Source organism: Taeniopygia guttata, chromosome 5 (assembly GCF_048771995.1).
Source record: "Taeniopygia guttata chromosome 5, bTaeGut7.mat, whole genome shotgun sequence".
In the NCBI taxonomy this organism is placed as follows: Eukaryota; Metazoa; Chordata; class Aves; order Passeriformes; family Estrildidae; genus Taeniopygia; species Taeniopygia guttata.
In genome coordinates this window covers 21,682,822-21,702,130 of record NC_133030.1, presented here as the reverse complement: position 1 = coordinate 21,702,130, position 19,309 = coordinate 21,682,822, and the positions used below count along the sequence as shown (strand labels likewise).

General features: G+C 40.3%; 1 protein-coding gene across 20 annotated transcripts in view; it reads right to left on the bottom strand.

The window, feature by feature from the left end:
• CD44 (CD44 molecule (IN blood group)) overlaps positions 1-19,309 on the bottom strand; it is a 52,779-nt gene that overhangs the window by 9,990 nt on the left and 23,480 nt on the right. For 2 of the 20 annotated variants that reach the window (XM_072929845.1, XM_072929853.1), the window contains exons 4-17: positions 19,159-19,230; positions 18,279-18,515; positions 17,329-17,424; positions 13,892-14,017; positions 13,110-13,232; positions 11,856-11,981; positions 11,074-11,196; positions 9,817-9,942; positions 9,036-9,158; positions 7,229-7,333; positions 5,370-5,540; positions 3,675-3,836; positions 2,363-2,524; positions 878-1,135 (exon numbers count right to left, since the gene is read on the bottom strand). In XM_072929845.1, the coding sequence (XP_072785946.1) occupies positions 878-1,135; positions 2,363-2,524; positions 3,675-3,836; positions 5,370-5,540; positions 7,229-7,333; positions 9,036-9,158; positions 9,817-9,942; positions 11,074-11,196; positions 11,856-11,981; positions 13,110-13,232; positions 13,892-14,017; positions 17,329-17,424; positions 18,279-18,515; positions 19,159-19,230 (2,010 nt within the window). The remainder of the gene's footprint in view (positions 1-877; positions 1,136-2,362; positions 2,525-3,674; positions 3,837-5,369; positions 5,541-7,228; positions 7,334-9,035; positions 9,159-9,816; positions 9,943-11,073; positions 11,197-11,855; positions 11,982-13,109; positions 13,233-13,891; positions 14,018-17,328; positions 17,425-18,278; positions 18,516-19,158; positions 19,231-19,309) is intronic. The other 18 variants (XM_072929849.1, XM_072929848.1, XM_072929846.1 and 15 more) reach the window with 18 other exon arrangements.

Sequence of the window (19,309 nt, the reverse complement as noted above, 5' to 3'; positions counted from 1 at the left end):
TGCCATGATGGTGGCATGATCAGGGAGCACTCACAAAAACCACCACCCATATCATTTCCTGGGCTACAGCAAGCCAGAAAGCACCTTCACCTTCCTCATGCAAAGCACAGAAGGAAGAGAGAAGACACAAAGGCCTCTCCTTCTTCTTCCACACTGTCACTGGCTTCTGAGAGACCCTTAAGCTCCACATCTATGCTCAGCATGTTGGAGCAAGATGCTGGCAGCATATACAGATCCCAGTGACAGATGGAAAGGGGAGACCTTTAGAAGAAGAGACTTTAGCAGCAACAACCTGACCCTGTAACTCAGGGGTGAGTGGCCTCACCTGTGTCAATCTTGCCTGGCAATACACAGGGGAAGAGAAGTAAGAAACTGATGGCAGAATTTAAGGGATGTAATTCTTCTATGAATGCACTGCCCTCACCACTGGGAGACCACTGCCCAGTGATGGTGCTGCTGCTGAGTTGCAGGACCAAGTCAGCTGATTAACCTGCCAGAGCACCTCCACCACACCAGTCAGGGTGCCAAAGCATACCCAGCCTGATCACACTGATGCGCAAGAAAGAAAGATGAGGCTGGGGATTCCAAATCACCAAAGTGCATGTCTTGCAGAACATTTGGGAGATCACCCAAAAACATGCTTCAGCAAAGGTCAGAAACCACCAAGCGCACCAGCAAGAAGCCCCTTATGCCTCGTTCACAGATCCTACGACAGATTTTTCACTGCAAGTCCACACTAAGAATGAAGATTCCCCAGGATGAGAAAGATAGTGCAAGAAGTCATCTTCAGCAGAGATAATGTCTCATTTCACACCAGACATGAGAAATGAGTATGATCCATTATTCTTACTGGTACCCATCAGAAGAGAGTCATTACCAGTTTTGGTCACACTGGCTGTGGTCCTGTGGAGCACTTCATCTCTGGGCATTTCCGTGGGATTTGTGATGCCTTCAGTGCCCTGTCCTGGTTCATCATGTGAAGGCAGAGGTGTTTGAGTTGTGTCCTCGTGGTGGGCACCCTCAGGAGAGGAAGCAGCTGTTACCACAAGGTGAGGTACCCACTCTCCCTGGGTTATATCTTCTGGTGCCAGAATGTCAGTGGAGGCTGTGACTGTTGTGATGATGGCCAAGTTAACTTCAAAAACATTTTAAAAATGCACCTTACATATTACTCCCTCTTTATTTTTAGTACACTCTACCTTTTTAATTTATTTGCTTATGTAGACTATACAGTGAGAAGAAAATCAAAACAAACAAAACAAAGCCACAAGAAAAGAATATCCTTTTCAAATGACACCTTCTTTTTGGCTTATCTCTTCCTTCTCTAATATTCAAAATGCAGCCTAAAATACTGGTTTTGAAAATACCTAGTGAACACTGCTTAGAAGTGAGAAAACAGCAATATTATTTTCAGAATGAGTATAAGAATTCCTGTTGTTACACAGGAAACAGATTGGAATGACTTAATTAATAACATTTGAACTAATTGCAAAATCATACTTGGGTTTTCATATTTGCAGCTGACCTTTCAAACCTCATAAAGCTTGAAAACAGTGAACTGGGAAACTTTACAGAATCTCATTCATATTTAGAAAACATGAGCAGATAACAGAGAACACAAGTTTTTTAATCTACAGACTGTATTTATTATCCACATCATTTTTAGTTTTCATAGCTCTCTGTCAAATCCTAAATGCTGAGGATTAAATAATCCATATAAAAACAGATTTTGAGGAAGAAAAGCAAAAGGACAACAGCAAATTTTTCCTTAGTATTTCTTTTCTAGAAAGTGCAGAAAGAAAAGATGCAAGAAGTTCCAAACAACTACAGTGTGATAAAAAAATACCTTATTGTATTAAATAAAAAAAAAAAACCCAGTATTTTGAATGAAGATAATTTTAAAATGATAACGTGCAGAGTTCGGGAATTTAAGTAACCTTGCAGAACTACATGAACAAACTCCAATAAATTATTTCAAATTTTACAGTATTAAGAGAATATATTGAAATATTAAGACCAGAAATGACCAGACATGAAAAACATTTACACTACCAGCTACCTCCAAAAGCAACTGTTTTCTCAGTTAAAAATATACCTGATCAAAGTCAGGGGACATAAGAAACAGGGCGCAGAGGAAAAATATATCCTTAAAGAGACAGGAATTCTTGTTGGGATATTCACATGCAACAAAATTATAAAAGCATTTGCACTGCAATTTCACAACAAGAATGCACACTTTGAAGATGAGAAAGACAGGGAAAGAAATCCGTTTCAGAAGAAATAATGTCTCATTTCACACCAGACATGAGAAATGAGTACAATCCATTATTTTTACTGGAACCCATCGGAGGAGGGTCATTACCATCTTTGATCATAGTGGCTGTGGTCCTGTGAAGATCTTCCTCCCCAGGAGCATCCGTGAGATTTATGATGCCTTCAGTGCTCATTTCTGGTTCATAATCCCACGGCTGAGGTGGTTGAGTTGGCTCTTTGTGGTGGGTATCATCAGGAGAGGCAACAGCTGCTATCATGGTTTAATAACAGATGGTTTAAACACAGATTATGTAATAGCCGGGAATTCCATGTGTGTGCTGCTGTGGCCTTCCCATTACCATCCCATCCAAGCCTCCTGTTCCCCTTAAAGCACTGTTACCCTTTTCTCTCCACAAAAAGGGCAGAGAAGTGAGACCTTATGTGGATCATCACTGCCCTCTCACAGTTCTGGTCAGACATATCCATTTGCTGTTCTCACCCATTGTTGTACTTAATTAAAAAGACTCCCAAGGGCAGTGGACCCAGGGAAAAACACAGAGACAGCAGTCAGAAGGATCCCCTGACCTGCATCCCAGGCTACCTACAGAGTCTCAGCTTCCTTGGCACTGTCACTTGCTGTTACAGTGTGTTTCACATTACAGGCACCAGTACTGAAATACTGACAGTCAAGAAGACACGAAGGCCTCTGCTTCTTCCTCCACACTGTCACTGGCTTCTGAGAGACCCTTAGCTCCACATGTAAGGTCAGCGTATTGGAGCAAGATGTTGGCAAAATACACAGATTCCAGTGGCAGATGGAGAGGGGAGACCTCCAGAAGAAGAGATCACATAATGTTTTTAGAACATTATTTTGATGTTATATATACTATGTTATATGAAAATGCATCATGATGCTGTGTCATGCCAGTTTTCTAGATTCCTGCCTTTCATCATTCTATGAATGACGCAGAAGGATAAATATTCCAATAAACTCTATGAAAAGAACACTCTTTTGCCAGGTGTAATATTCACAAATTGAATGGATTAACCTCTTGAGGTAAAAATATATGTAAGTATGGATCTGACTTCATGCTAAAGTCAGTCTGGCAGCACCAAATAATATAATTTACATAATGAACTGGATGAAATTTCACAGCCATGCTTCACTAAGGAATGAAAAACTCTATAAGTGGTATTGGCAAGTCAAAAACAAATGTTTCATATGGAGCTAAAATTTAAATCTTCTGTTTCACCATCATCCAGACAGGGTGCAGAGAAAATTAATAACTCTACAGTTTATGAGATTATTTTAAGAGATCAGTGATTACTCCTGTCTACAAGTTCGTGCAATATCTTTCCAGGAGAGGCCATCTGAGAGACAGAAGTGATGGAACATAGATAACAGATATTATTACTAGTACCTGTAGTGGAAGACTCTCTTTCATGATGGCTCTCTCTGGAAGCAATATCTCTATCCGTTACAGCAGGCTGTGTGGCATAATCCTCTCCCTCATCCCAGCCTGGATACACCAATGGGTCTTGCGCCGAGTCATTCTGTTTGGGCCCATGGCTGGGGACCATAGCTGTTATGATGATGGTGAAGCAATTATGAACTCAGTATATAAAGATCCATTTCTCACATTATTCTCCTCTTCAGTTCTTGTCCCTATGACAGGTCTTGCTCACAGGTCTACTACATTTAATGGCAAAGACAAGTAAAGTAGATTTGCTTCTCATCCTGGTTTATACTTAGAAAAGCTGCCTACTGTCATTAGTAGGACCAACTCCTTCCTCAATCTGAGCATATGCTTTTCAGAATCAAGGTGTCTTACTGTTTTTCAAAAATATTTCTCTGAATCTTGCTGTCAAATTTGTACTGTTGAATATTAAAGCAAAATTCACTGATGCAGAATTCAAAACCTCGAAGACATAAAAAACTGCAAGGATATGATCCATCAGTAAGATTTTAAACATATAAATTGAGTGTGTTGACTATATCCAATTTCTTGCCCTCAAAGTTTCACTGTTTCATTAGTTGCAGCATCTCCAGGAAAACAGACAAAGAGGTGTGACAAAAGGTAATGCTAGGTCATGGTTCAGATTTGTGAATGGTGCACACAATAAATAAGACAGCATTCAGCTGGAGAATATCTGATCTTGTAGTTATTTAGAAAAACACTATCCATGTCAACTAACCTGTAGATTTTATTACACAATAATAGCAAAAGAGTACACAAATTGTCTAAAAAGCATAAACCTTCTTAACTCCTTCAACCCAATAAAAGGAGGAAAAAAGGCAAATTTGCCACACTGTCTTACAATTCTAATTGCAATTAGGCCAACATGTATTGCTGCAGTAGTGGAGTATAACAGAATATTAGAGACCTGTATTTGATAATCCACAAGAGCAGATGATAACTGTGGTGCATTCACTGTTGGCAGTGCTTAGTACAGCACATCTGTCATTAACTCATAAGTTTGGTATGCTCACAGGAACAAAAATTAAAATACATCAATTTTCAGTTACCACCTTCACAGTATAATTTGATCTTTCATGTTTCAATTTATTCAACCAATGAAAATGAGAACTCTCTTATTCTATATCATGCTTTGTTTTCTTCCCTTCATCACCAGTATCATCTTGCCATAGTTCAAAAGTGGAATGAGTAGACACGCTAGATAATTTTTTTCATGATAACTGTGATTAACAAAAACTGGGAAAAAAAAAATCCCAGGTCAAATTATAGCTTGCAACAGGGAAGTGAACACAGTTCCCAAAGGAGAGAAAAATGCAGCACCTTATTTTTTTTCCATTTAAACCTCCTCTGTTTCCTGCAGACAAAACCCTGATAGATAGCTTGTGACTGCATGACACACAACACAAAACATAGGAGACAGTTACAGAATTAACATGTCTTGACATGCAAGAAAAATAGAAGAGAAACATCTGGAAAAAGTCTGAAGCGTAGAGTAATTAAAAAAATAATAATATAACATCAAAATTGCTAAGGTTTGTTCATAGAACCTGTGTTACTACTTCAAAATGCAAAAATGTTAGTAAAACTAAATCTTTAGAGAACCCTGAAAATTTACTAAAATGTGACCTACAATATTACCTGTAGAAGTTTCCTTTCCAAAATAATTTTCACCTGCAGTAGTATGTTGTTCAGTATGGCCAGTGGTATTTGCAGGAGTTTGTTCTTGACTGATCTCTCCAGAATGAGCACTGTGTAATAGTGGATGTTGGGTTGGTCCTTGATGTTTTTCATTTTCACTTGTAACTAGTGCTGGTAAGATTGTGATTGAATCAATAACAGTCAAAATACACATCATCATATTTTCATTATCATCATGGTCTACATAACAACCATGTTTGGCTATTGTGTTTTGGCTTTTTCTTGTTGTTGGATTTCATGTGAAATGAAAGATGAAAGAAAACAGAAGTCCTTTGGAAACCCTATCACACAAAAGTATCACCAGGAGCAGCAGAAGATTTACGTACACTAGAAAGGATCCCAATGACCAGTGGAAGATAAAAGATACCCAAGAACCAGAAGAGCTCAATTGAAACAACAGCTAGCATCTCTACTTCATATTTATTAATACAAACTTAACTGCTGAGTTTGTGTATTCTGGGTTTTTAAAGTAAAACACTGATGAACCTTCTCTTTTGAGTTATCTCAATAGCACAATTACAAAGCTGGCCCTAAGGAAATTGTAATTTTTTTCTTGGATTTGGATGAGATTAGATGAATTAAATAAATAGGTTCCTATAAGTAGATAAGCATACTTATTTTGAACTCAATAATAATTAAAGTTTTTACCAATAAAATTAATTCATTGCTTGCTCTTTAACTTGCTGTTGTTTACACAGCAGAAGATGCAGTCAGAAATCAGCTGAAGTACCACCACCATAAGAGATGCTCTAACGAAGGTTTGGAAAAAATACATCAAGAAAATATACATCTAAGATGAGCGTAAGAACTCAGCTGGAAATATATTTGCCTTGAATATCAAACAATTCCATGAGTGGTATATAAAAGTAAAGCTAAGGTCCTCAATCAGAGCATGCAAAGAATGAGCTGGATGTGTTACATATGTCATAAGTTACCAGAGAGAGAAACTATGCTATTTCCCAAGAGGAGAAAAACTGGAGGAATATTCATCTTCACATTCAGGCAATGAAATATTTGTAAAGACAGCACTCATGTAAATGTAGTTCATTATTTTTAAATTAAACCTAATACATATATATTGTCTTACAAAAAAAGAGGCAATATTAATCAATGCATGAATACAACTGATCTAACAGTATTTCACCACTAAAAGAAAGTTATCACAAAAACAATTTCTGTGTGATTACAAAACCTGTTCTAATGCAAGTTGTATAAATTGCTGTTCAAAACAATCTCAGAACTAGAAAGATACAGAAAAAACAGCTTGACAATGCACTCTGTAAACTTTTGACTACAGAAGGTTTTAGAATTGAATATTTTGGTATCTCAGTTGGCTACTGGCACTAGCACAGGTAGCAAAATGTTCACGTTCATCTGGAGATAATATATTATCCTTCGTAGGACAATTTATGTCTTGAAAACACTAGCTTCCTTTTTTTTTCTTTTGTCTTCAGATTTTACAATAGAATTTTTGAAGTGGAAAAGGGGATTTTTTTTCTCACCAAAAGTTACAGTCTGCTCAGTTTTATTGCACACTACTGGCAGTGCCAATTTTAAAATACCAGAGATGTGAGGAAAAGTGGCAAGAAATTAGATCTATAAGACAGACTTTAAATGACAGATGAATGTTACAGATGCCACCTTTGAGGGCTCTAGTACAAACAGTGTAAAGGATTTACACTGAACTGACAAACTGAGGCTAATGGTATGGGAATTTCAAAGAGCTGCACCCCGAGTGTCATACTTCCCTAAATTATATTAGAAATCTGAGCATTATCTGAAATGCTTGATTGCTTTACCCCTGCTAGCAGAGCTAGGATACTGCTCCTCTTCATCTGTAAAGGTGGGGTTCCAATGGTCTTGAGTGGTGATTTCCAGGAGTGTTTCATGTTGTGAGGCCACAGCTGTTGGGACAATGGAGGATTCAATGCTGACTATGCTCTAAATCTACCCTCTGTGTGTGCCATAAAGGTGATGGAAAACAGAACTTCTTGCATAGCCTAGCTGTAGTCTCTTTACTCTTCTTATCAAATCCCTTCACATGACACCAGTTGCTCTTTACTTTGCATTTGACAGATGCAAAGTTTCCCAAGAAAAATGGGAAAAAAAAGGCAGCAGAAGAATAATGTACAGTGGAAACAATGCAAAACCATTAGAGCAGTTGTATAAATTTAAACTAATGTTTTAACAGTAATGCTGGACCTAATGAATATGGCAGATATCTCAATACATGTAAAACATGCTTGCTAAGTACTCAAGAAGTACTCAAGAAGTACCATGTTAGACTGTCCACAAATGGGCAAAAAAGCTATGGTCAGCAAAAAAATGAGAGCACCTTGACAAGCCAGGAAGCCAGTATTAGTCAAGAAAGTTATAATATTATTAAAAAGATAAAACAGAACTTCTACAAGAGTCTGTGACCAGAGACTGAATACACTTTCACCCATGGATCATGCAGAGACCACTAAGCTGTCAAAGGTATGGAATGCAGAACAGCTGTGGGATGAGTTACCAATGCAGAGTCTCAAAGACAAATAAACACCAAAACTATCCAAAGCATAGGAAGAAATATAAGAAGTCCCAAAGCAAGATGAATTCCTGATTTTGCATTTTCTACAAAAAATGGAAACCACTGCCGGAAAAAAACGCAAATACTGCACTATCTTCAAAAATATAAAAGGCTTATATGAACAGCGGCCGCTGATAAATTAAGAGCACAGACAACAGACACATTAAGATGTTCTTAAATTAAATAAAATTACAGAAATAGAACAGATTATCTTTGTATAAGTAAGAGCATTAGAGTGTAGTCATTAACAGCAACATCTATGCTAAAAAATCCCCAGGGCTGGGGCCATTCCCTGGTCATAAGGCCAAGTAGCATTTTGGCTACTTCACTGATACATGGCATTTACATTTGACCTCCATATGTGGTGTATTTCTGGTTTTCAGACAAAGTTATTTCATCTATGGATGGCTTTTGAATTTAAAAAAGAGTTCTCGGATGATCACTGTGGGACTATTCATGTGAGAAAATAAGGCTATGTATTAAAGCATCTTAGTTATAATACTGGATGGTGCTGAGACATCTGAGGTCACAAAACAAATAAGATGATGTTAGAAGACTGAATGGGAAGTGTGCAGAAGGTAGAAAACATGAGACTGTTTTGTTGACAGTTCCCAAAGGAAAAGGGACTGGACTTGGAGTTTGGCCTTTTGAAATTGTGCCTGAGCGTCTTCCACAGAAAGGAAGTCTGCTATTGAATAGATGTAGGTTATATATAAGATGAACTAGAATTTTTTCAATATTTAAAAAAAATTAATAGAATGAAAGATAAACTTTTTTGTCTTGGAAAATCATGAGTTAATATAAACATTTGAATACACATGAATCTGAGATACTAATTTTAAGCAGTGAAAGAACAGACATTATTTTAATCCTAGGGACCTGAGATAATTTTCCAGTCACAAAAAAGATATTTCTGAAAAGAAAAGCTGATGAGAAGACCATCCAATATTCACCAAATATATGTGCGACAAAGGAGGAGGAACACCAGGTAGGAAAATCAAGAAAGAAAAAATCTGAAGACAGCAGAAGTTCCTTACTCGTACTCGGAGCAGTCTCGTCCTTGGCCACACTCCTGCCCCAGCCTGGAAACACTGTGGGGTACATCGTCTCCTCAGAAGAGTCTTCATCATCTGAATCAATGCCACTGGAGGTCACATCTGCTGTGATGATGTTAAATCTGCCATGAAGCCCTAACCCACAAGGCCTTCTGCTGGTGGCAGTTCAGCTTTCCTGCCTCCCCTACCCACAGCCTTACAATCACACAGGAGAATTTGCAGCCCTGTGCTTCCCAAGGGCTGCGGCTGCACCTGGCCTTTTCACTCACGGCCCTGCTGAAGCTGCCCCTCTAGAGCTCCTAGATATATTTTGGGCCCCTCTGCATGCTCACAGCACTGACCATGCCCCATACACTTCTAGCAAGTAGAGCAGAGCATGCTGGCTTGAAAACCATTCCTTCCTCTCCCCTACAAGTCCTTCTCATTGGAACACTCTGCTCCTAAACTGCTACCAAACAGGAAGAAGGAATGACCCGGGAACAGGCTTTACATAATGAGTCCCATTCTCATCCCTTTCAGACAGGCAGAATGCCTCCATGGCACATGGGCAGTGTGGACAACTGCTCTATTTCTACCACATGTACATTCCGTGACAGAGAACCCAGGACTTTGTTTCTCCTACTTCATGCACAGTGCAATGAACAGCAGTGAGAAATGCCACACATTCATCCCCCGTTCCACTCAGTGTTTGTGCACCTTGCTGCCCTGCTCTCTGCTCATTCAGCCCTTAATCAAAGCAGCACCTCAGCATGGCATTCTTTACCCCTTGTTGCTGGCGTGGGTTCTTGCGTCTTCTCTCCAGGATTCGACCACCACCAGTTGTCTGGGAACGGATTCCACCAAGCTTGGGAGGTGGTTTTCTCCAGATTGTCATCATGAGGCCTTGGAGCTGTTAGGACATGGCTCATTTAACCAAGATCTTGTGGTTATTTCTTGAGAAGCAACTTTTCCTCCAGCAAAGTCAAGTCCACCAGCACCAGCACCTTGAGCATGCTCATGCCCAGAGATGGATGTGAGAGCAGGGCGAATGTATGAACCCATGGTGTCATTACATTCCTCCAATGCCTAGCCAGATGCAAGTACTTTTGGCAGTCCCAGGGAAGAAGAGGCTCCCTTGAGAGCAGCCACCAAAAAGCCCCGTGGGTATTTTCACCCCTCCGCATTCCATGAGGTTAATGAGTTCCTCACAGGCTCTGACAGCAGGAGAGAGTAGACAGTCCTTGAAATAAAGCCCAGAATGAGGAACATCCACCGAGATTTCATAAAATCGCATACAAAACATCTAAGAACTATCCATGCTAGACAAAAAGGATACCCAGAGATAAGCACACCCAGACAAGCAAACTGGTCTCCTGACAAGCCCCTGTAGCCAATGCTGCCAAGCACCTGAGCTCAGAACTGAGGCCATTCCTCTCAAAAGACACATGCACTCCCCTTGACCTAATGCTAGCTGTTAAATGCACACCAGAAACACCTTTCAGAGTAGGCATCAGTACAGCATGGAGAGATAGGAGCACCTTTACTTGTATCCCATTACCAATGCACAGCCTATTCTCTGAACATGGCACATCAAATAGCAGGGTACAAAGTCTCAGCATTTAAAGATGGAAAAAGAATTCTGCTTAAAAAGATTACAGGAATCTACAGCCTTTTCATCCACCACACTAGGCAAGCCAACTACTTGTTGGCAGGCAAAGAGAAATAATTGTGCCACTTGTAGGGGGTTGGAAATTCCCTCCAAAGTGAAATCAGTCCTTGGCTCCCGAGAAGTCACAAGGAAAATCCACAAGTCAAATGAGAATTGAGACAACAATTCAAGAATCAATAGAAGGTGGCTCTTCTAGCTATATGGAGCCCAAACTTCCTAAATTGGGCTTTTTTTGTAACATGGGAGATGTGTTTGAAAAAGACCTGATGAGAGCATCCAATTTTCAAACAATATATGTGCATCTAAGGACGAGACGTATCAGGTAGGACAGAAAAAAGAACAAATCAACCAAAGACAGTAGAAGTTCCTTACTCGTACTCGGAGCAGTCTCGTCCTTGGCCACACTCCTGCCCCAGCCTGGAAACACTGTGGGGTACATCGTCTCCTCAGAAGAGTCTTCATCATCTGAATCAATGCCACTGGAGGTCACATCTGCTGTGATGATGTTAAATCTGCCATGAAGCCCTAATCCACAAGTCCTTCTGCTGGTGGCAGTTCAGTTTTCCTGCCTCCTCTACCCACAGCCTTATAAACACACAGAAGAATTTGCAGCCCTGTGCTTCCCAATGGCTGCAGCTGCACCTGGCCTTTTCACTCACTGGCCCTGCTGAAGTTGCCCCTCTAGAACTCCTAGATATATTTTGGGTCCCTCTGCATGCTCACAGCACTGACCATGCCCCATACACTTCTAGCAAGTAGAGCAGAGCACGCTGGCTTGAAAACCATTCCTTCCTCTCCCCTACAAGTCCTTCTCATTGGAACACTCTGCTCCTAAACTGCTACCAAACAGGAAGAAGGAATGACCCAGGAACAGGCTTTACATAATGAGTCCCATTCTCATCCCTTTCAGACAGGCAGAATGCCTCCATGGCACATGGGCAGTGTGGACAACTGCTCTACTTCTACCACATGTACATTCCGTGACAGAGAACCCAGGACTTTGTTTCTCCTACTTCATGCACGGTGCAACGAACAGCAGTGAGAAATGCCACACATTCATCCCCCGTTCCACTCAGTGTTTGTGCACCTTGCTGCCCTGCTCTCTGCTCATTCAGCCCCTAATCAAAGCAGCACCTCAGCATGGCATTCTTTACCCCTGGTTGCTGGCGTGGGTTCTTGCGTCTTCTCTCCAGGATTCGACCACCACCAGTTGTCTGGGAACGGATTCCACCAAGCTTGGGAGGTGGTTTTCTCCAGGTTGTCGTGATGAGGCCTTGGAGCTGTTAGGACATGGCTCATTTAACCAAGATCTTGTGGTTATTTCTTGAGAAGCAACTTTTCCTCCAGCAAAGTCAAGTCCACCAGCACCAGCACCTTGAGCATGCTCATGCCCAGAGATGGATGTGAGAGCAGGGCGAATGTATGAACCCATGGTGTCATTACATTCCTCCAATGCCTAGCCAGATTAAAGCACTTTTGGCAGTCCCAGGGAAGAACAGGTTCCCTTGAGAGCAGCCACCAAAAAGCCCTGTTAGGATTTTCGCCCCTCCGCATTCCATGAGGTTAATGAGTTCCTCACAGGCTCTGACAGCAGGAGAGAGTAGACAGTCCTTGAAATAAAGCCCAGAATGGGGAACATCCACCAAGATGACATAAAATCAAATACAAAACATGTAAGTATCCATGCTAGACAAAAAGGATACCCAGAGATAAGCACACCCAGACAAGCAAACTGGTCTCCTGACAAGCCCCTGTAGCCAACGCTGCCAAGCACCTGAGCTCAGAACTGAGGCCATTCCTCTCAAAAGACACATGCACTCCCCTTGACCTAATGCTAGCTGCTAAATGCACACCAGAAACACCTTTCAGAGTAGGCATCAGTACAGCATGGAGAGATAGGAGCACCTTTACTTGTATCCCATTACCAATGCACAGCCTATTCTCTGAACATGGCTCATCAAATAGCAGGGTACAAAGTCTAAGCATTTAAAGATGGAAAAAGAATTCTGCTTAAAAAAATTACAGGAATCTACAGCCTTTTCATCCACCACACTAGGCAAGCCAACTACTTGTTGGCAGGCAAAGAGAAATAATTGTGCCACTTGTAGGGGGTTGGAAATTCCCTCCAAAGTGAAATCAGTCCTTGGCTCCCAAGAAGTCACAAGGAAAATCCACAAGTCAAATGAGAATTGAGACAACAATTCAAGAATCAATAGAAGGTGGCTCTTCTAGCTATGTGGAGCCCAAACTTTCTAAATTGGGCTTTTTTTGTGACATGGGAGATGTGTTTGAAAAAGACCTGATGAGAGCATCCAATTTTCAAACAATATATGTGCATCTAAGGACGAGAAGTATCAGGTAGAAGAGAAAAAAGAACAAAGCAACCAAAGACAGCAGAAGTTCCTTACTCGTACTCGGAGCAGTCTCGTCCTTGGCCACACTCCTGCCCCAGCCTGGAAACACTGTGGGGTACATCGTCTCCTCAGAAGAGTCTTCATCATCTGAATCACTGCCACTGGAGGTCACATCTGCTGTGATGATGTTAAATCTGCCATGAAGCCCTAACCCACAAGGCCTTCTGCTGGTGGCAGTTCAGCTTTCCTGCCTCCCCTACCCACAGCCTTACAATCACACAGGAGAATTTGCAGCCCTGTGCTTCCCAAGGGCTGCGGCTGCTCCTGGCCTTTTCACTCACGGGCCCTGCTGAAGCTGCCCCTCTAGAACTCCTAGATATATTTTAGGTCCCTCTGCATGCTCACAGCACTGACCATGCCCCATACACTTCTAGCAAGTAGAGCAGAGCACGCTGGCTTGAAAACCATTCCTTCCTCTCCCTTACAAGTCCTTCTCATTGGAACACTCTGCTCCTAAACTGCTACCAAACAGGAAGAAGGAATGACCCAGGAACAGGCTTTACATAATGAGTCCCATTCTCATCCCTTTCAGACAGGCAGAATGCCTCCATGGCACATGGGCAGTGTGGACAACTGCTCTACTTCTACCACATGTACATTCCGTGACAGAGAACCCAGGACTTTGTTTCTCCTACTTCATGCACGGTGCAACGAACAGCAGTGAGAAATGCCACACATTCATCCCCCGTTCCACTCAGCGTTTGTGCACCTTGCTGCCCTGCTCTCTGCTCATTCAGCCCTTAATCAAAGCAGCACCTCAGCATGGCATTCTTTACCCCTTGTTGCTGGCGTGGGTTCTTGTGTCTTCTCTCCAGGATTCGACCACCACCAGTTGTCTGGGAACGGATTCCACCAAGCTTGGGAGGTGGTTTTCTCCAGGTTGTCATGATGAGGCCTTGGAGCTGTTAGGACATGGCTCATTTAACCAAGATCTTGTGGTTATTTCTTGAGAAGCAACTTTTCCTCCAGCAAAGTCAAGTCCACCAGCACCAGCATCTTGAGCATGCTCATGCCCAGAGATGGATGTGAGAGCAGGGCGAATGTATGGACCCATGGTGTCATTACATTCCTCCAATGCCTAGCCAGATGCAAGCACTTTTGGCAGTCCCAGGGAAGAACAGGCTCCCTTGAGAGCAGCCACCAAAAAGCCCCGTGGGTATTTTCACCCCTCGGCATTCCATGAGGTTAATGAGTTCCTCACAGGCTCTGACAGCAGGAGAGAGTAGATAGTCCTTGAAATAAAGCCCGGAATGGGGAACAACCACCAAGACAATGATAATTAAAAAGATGAAAGAAGCATCCACAACACCAAGAACCTGAGCTCAGAACTGAGGCCTTTCCATTCAAAGGGTACATGCACTCCCCTTGTCCTCATGCTGGCAGCTAGGTTTACACCAGAACCACTTTCCAGGTAGGTATTAGTATATCACAGGGAGAGAGGCGTAGCTTTACTCCTATCACATTACCAATCTACCACATTTCCTCAGAACACAGCATATCAAATATTAAGTTCTACAGGTTTGTTATAGATATTTCTGAATGGAAAAATGTTTCTGCTTTGAAAAATTACACACATCTACAGGTTTTTCTTCCACTCTGCATCCAAATTGGTAATGGTATGCAAACAGATATAAATGTGTCTATCACATATGGATGAAAAAAATCAGAGTTACTCTTCAGGTTGATGTAGAACTCTTACTGATTAATGAGCTACATACTCTTCATGTATGTAGCTCATTAATCAGTAAGAGTTCTACATCTGATTCATAGCACACTTAGATGTGAATCAAAATTTGCTAATAATAAAGAGTAAAACCTGTTTGGACAAGGAGAAAAAGTCAGTGGTAAAGCGTTGGTGTTGTTATTGATGATCTGGCCCATTCACTTGGTGGAGCACACCACCAGTGATGCCCAAATTCAGAGAAAGAATGAATGTATATCATCTGAAGGAGCTGTGCAAATTGCTAATTTCAAACCATAGCACAGAATTCTTTATATTAAGCTAGGTATCTTTAAAAAAAACTTTAACTGTACAAATGAATTGTAGTAGAGTGAAGAGCCACCAATTTTGTTTCTCACTTTAACATAGTACAGAATTAGATAGATAGATAGATAGATTTTCAGCCATCTATCTGAAGACATATGACAAATACTTTTCTTTACTTATTTCTTAATTTTCTACTTCCTTGTCTGTGGGATTTTTCCCTGGAAAATTAAATTGTGGCCAGGATATACCACTGAGCCTGCACTGCTACACAAACTAAGTAACAGATATTGTGACATAGCTTTATTCCTTCTTTTTTGGACTGTTCTCCGTGTCACTTTTTCCTGTGCTTCTGAATATTTGATGACTTCTCAGAGAGATGCCCAGCTTACACTTTCCATCTTTCTAAAAGGAGTGCTAGGTTACTAATTCATTTATAATGCAGTAAAATTAAACTAAATCAAACACAGAGTTACACACTTCTGTGTTAAAGTGATGTTGCTGGGTAACAACCAAAGCTATCAGAAAAGCCCAGGAGCACTGCTTTCATAATATTTTTTTTTTTTCCTCCAGAGAACCAGTTTATCAATCCTAACCCTGTAAACAAACATGCCAATGCTATCTCTTCTGTGATACACATTTATCAGTATTGACACATTTTTTCACATTGCTGTATAGTTTCTTTGATCTTTTCAGATCTTAAATATCTCCAGTTTTTCCTCTGTAGAACAGTCTTGCCCATGAGAGAGAGCTGCTAGCAAGAGGAAGGGACATACATATTAAGGACCAATACATTTGATAATCAAGTATTAAAATGAAAACAGAAAGCTTTCCTGTACAGAAACAATACACAGATTTTTGCAGTGGGTACAGAAACAGCAGCACAAGGAAACATTAAGTCACATGTGCACACAAAAGCAAACATATAGAAAGGCAAAATCACCACCAGAGTCAACCAAACTCCCCACTATTACCATGTGGGATTTTCTGAACCCTCCACCTCTTACAGGCAACATTTTGTAACAAAAGCTTTCACTGGAAACAAGCACCAGAAAATTCTCTACTTTTTTTCAAGGTTTGGGGTAAAATCAACCTAATATTTCTTTTTCTATCTACATACTTATAAGGCATTACTAATCCTTTTTTGAGAAAAGATGCTTGGGTTTAATAATTTACGTCTTTTAGCAAAGCTTTTGCTAACTGTAATGCATACGAACATTCTTCCTCTAAATACAGTGATGAGGGCATAATTTCTCCAAGTCACTCAGACCATTTGACCAACTATCAGCAACCAAGAGACAATCAAGCAATATGAATTCCCCTGATGGGGGAAAAAAAGAAAAGAGCCAGTGGGAAGGAACTTTATTTTCTATCAGTTTGATCTTTACTACAACACGCTTCTGTAGATTTCCTCTGTATAATTAAAATGTTCTCCTTTAGGTTCATTTTATTTTCTTAGGCAAAGATCTTTATCACTCTAACCATAAGAACTAGTGTGAACATATGTACGCTATTACCACTTTAAAATGTGGAAGAGGACTTCAAAAGCTTTTTATTTATTGTAGCTGCTGTGCACTACATATTTGATAAAAACCTCACAAGCAGTTTTTCCAACTCAGTAAAGCTATTTAAGGACAAAGAAAAGAAAATGGCTACTGTTCCTTTGGGTCCTCAAAGACTGTGGAGCCAGCACAGTCCCCAGTTTTTACTTAGACATATTGCCAACAGCAAGGCTGAAATTAGTTTTTGCAGTGCACAAATGGTTTGGTAGCTGAAACTATCATATAAAGCACTGCCTTGGTTAGCAAAGGTCATGGTTTTGACACAGTAGATCATTCACAACCACAAACATATTAGAATAACATCACAAATCTACAAAAATATCCTTTTCTACCTCAGAAATAAATTTACTTCAAGTGATAATAGGTTGTACTGATTTGTGATTCCTCATGAAGCGATAAACCAACTGTGGGAAACCCAAAACAGCAATCTTTCTGAGCTCAGGTACAAGCATTGAAGCAAACATACTGTAAATGATTTTGCTTTCCTTGTCTCAGAGACTGAAGTTCATTTCCCACTTAAGCAGTCTAGAAAGTTGTCTATTTCAATGTCTTTCCAATTTTTGAGATGTTGTATGCTTCACCACTTACCAGAATGCCCTTCTGGAAGAAGAAAGCAGTTTTAATGTGATCTATGTGTAATGTAGTTATTATGAAACATAAATCTTACTAGTACTTGCAGGATACTCTCCATCATCTCCTTCATGGAAATCACCAGCCACCGTCCTCAGAGAGATGTCAGGTGATACAGATGTAAATTCATCATCTGTATGGTGATAGATAAATCATTACTGTTTCATAAGCTCAGTTTCAATACAGTACTACAAGTACTTCAGCTATTCTACCCTGCAAGCTTCATTTATTGGTCCAAGAGAGAAGAAAGATTGAGGCCCCACATAAGCTTATCTCACTCACACAGTAAGGATATCATCCAAACCGATCGTTTGAAGAGGAGAATGTATTACAGTGATAATGAACATTCTGGCAATGATCTGTTTGTGTGATACAAGATCTCACTGTATCTGTATGACATGAGGACACGGATTCTAGAGCAGTGAGCAAAGTTATTCATATTCTCCTCTGCTGAGATATATTCTGAGGTTTAGTCCAAAAATCTAGACTATGCATGCAAGCAGAGATGGTAACAGTTGGAACAGCAATCAACAGAAATACACAGCACACACCCTGGGGAATGTGGGGAATGTTTCTGATCCTAGATCCTTAGCAAGACAGTCTTAGGATTTACCGTTCATGGTGCTAGCTACATGTCAAAACAAGCATAATATGCTATGAGTACACCACCAGTGAAAATGTTATAATCCTAATGCTCTTGCTTTTTATTTTTATTAATCTCAGTATGTATTGAGGAGAGTGATGCAAAATACTGGTATCCTTCACTGGTAATTTATTGGTGATTTGATAAAAAGCCTGTAGTCACACAGTAAGCTTTACTGTACTTAGAGGATGACTTATAACCCTAATGTTAAATGGGAGCAAGTCTTTCAGACCTCTGATAATTTCAGTCACACAAGCAGCATAAAAGATTAAATAAGTAGAAAAGAACATGGCATTTGTATTTGGCAGAGCCCCATGAAATTAGTGTCAGTCTACTGTCCTTACCATAGTCTTTTCCAGGAATTCCATCTCCTCCAGAAGAATGATCTGGCAGCTGTGAGACTGGAGTAGGACTTCCATAATATGAGGGGCTGGACCTGCTGATGGAGGCATCCATGGGAGTTGTCTCATGAGTTGATCCACTACCTGCATTTTCATCATCCACCCCTGAGGTGGAGGACTCTCCACCGGTGTGACGTGTGCCATCCGCGTTGTAGCGGGAGCCATCTGCGTTGTCAATGACTGTGGAAACGGAATTAAACGGAATTCATGTCAAGGAGCTTCAATGCTATAATAAAGAGTAATGCCTGTGGATTAACACCAGTTTGCCCATTTTTGCCCTCCTATCTAATGTAGATAATACATCACTAAAATATGTCTAATGCATATATGCTAATTTGTATATTTTTCACTTTTGTGGGGCCTGACTCAAATCACTTACTTTTATCAAACTGATTGATTTTAACATAATGTATTGGCATTTGTAAAGTCAATCAGAATTCAGAGTTGGAAGAAATAATTTATTATCAGCCTTTTTTCAGCTTCCAGCCACTTTTCTAACAAATCTAACAAATCTAACTCAAATCAGATGTATGAAGGTTGCAGTCTTAAGCAAATTCCTTTACATCAAAGGGATGTTAGCAGCTCTGAGGCACCAAAAATGTCAAACACCTATATAAAAAACGTTTGGTACCCTGAGATAAACCAAATTCCATAGGCTTTAGAGGAAGACAAGTGACTAGTCACTTTCATTTCTATTGAACATCTCTTAACTTCTTCTTATGTTTGGCTTGGATTTTTTTAATATTATTGATTGTTTATATAAAATAAGATAGCCAGTTACTAAAAAATGAGCAAGTGCATGTCTTTCTAATCAGTACAGTACCTGTTTCATCCTGATTACTGAGTAAGGAAGTATCTATTTTTACAACTGGCTCACATGTTTTTTCCTCTGTTTCTGTGAATAAAGGAAAATAGAAAACATTAATTTGAAAAAATTGATTAAAAAAATCACATGTATACCTATATCAATTGTA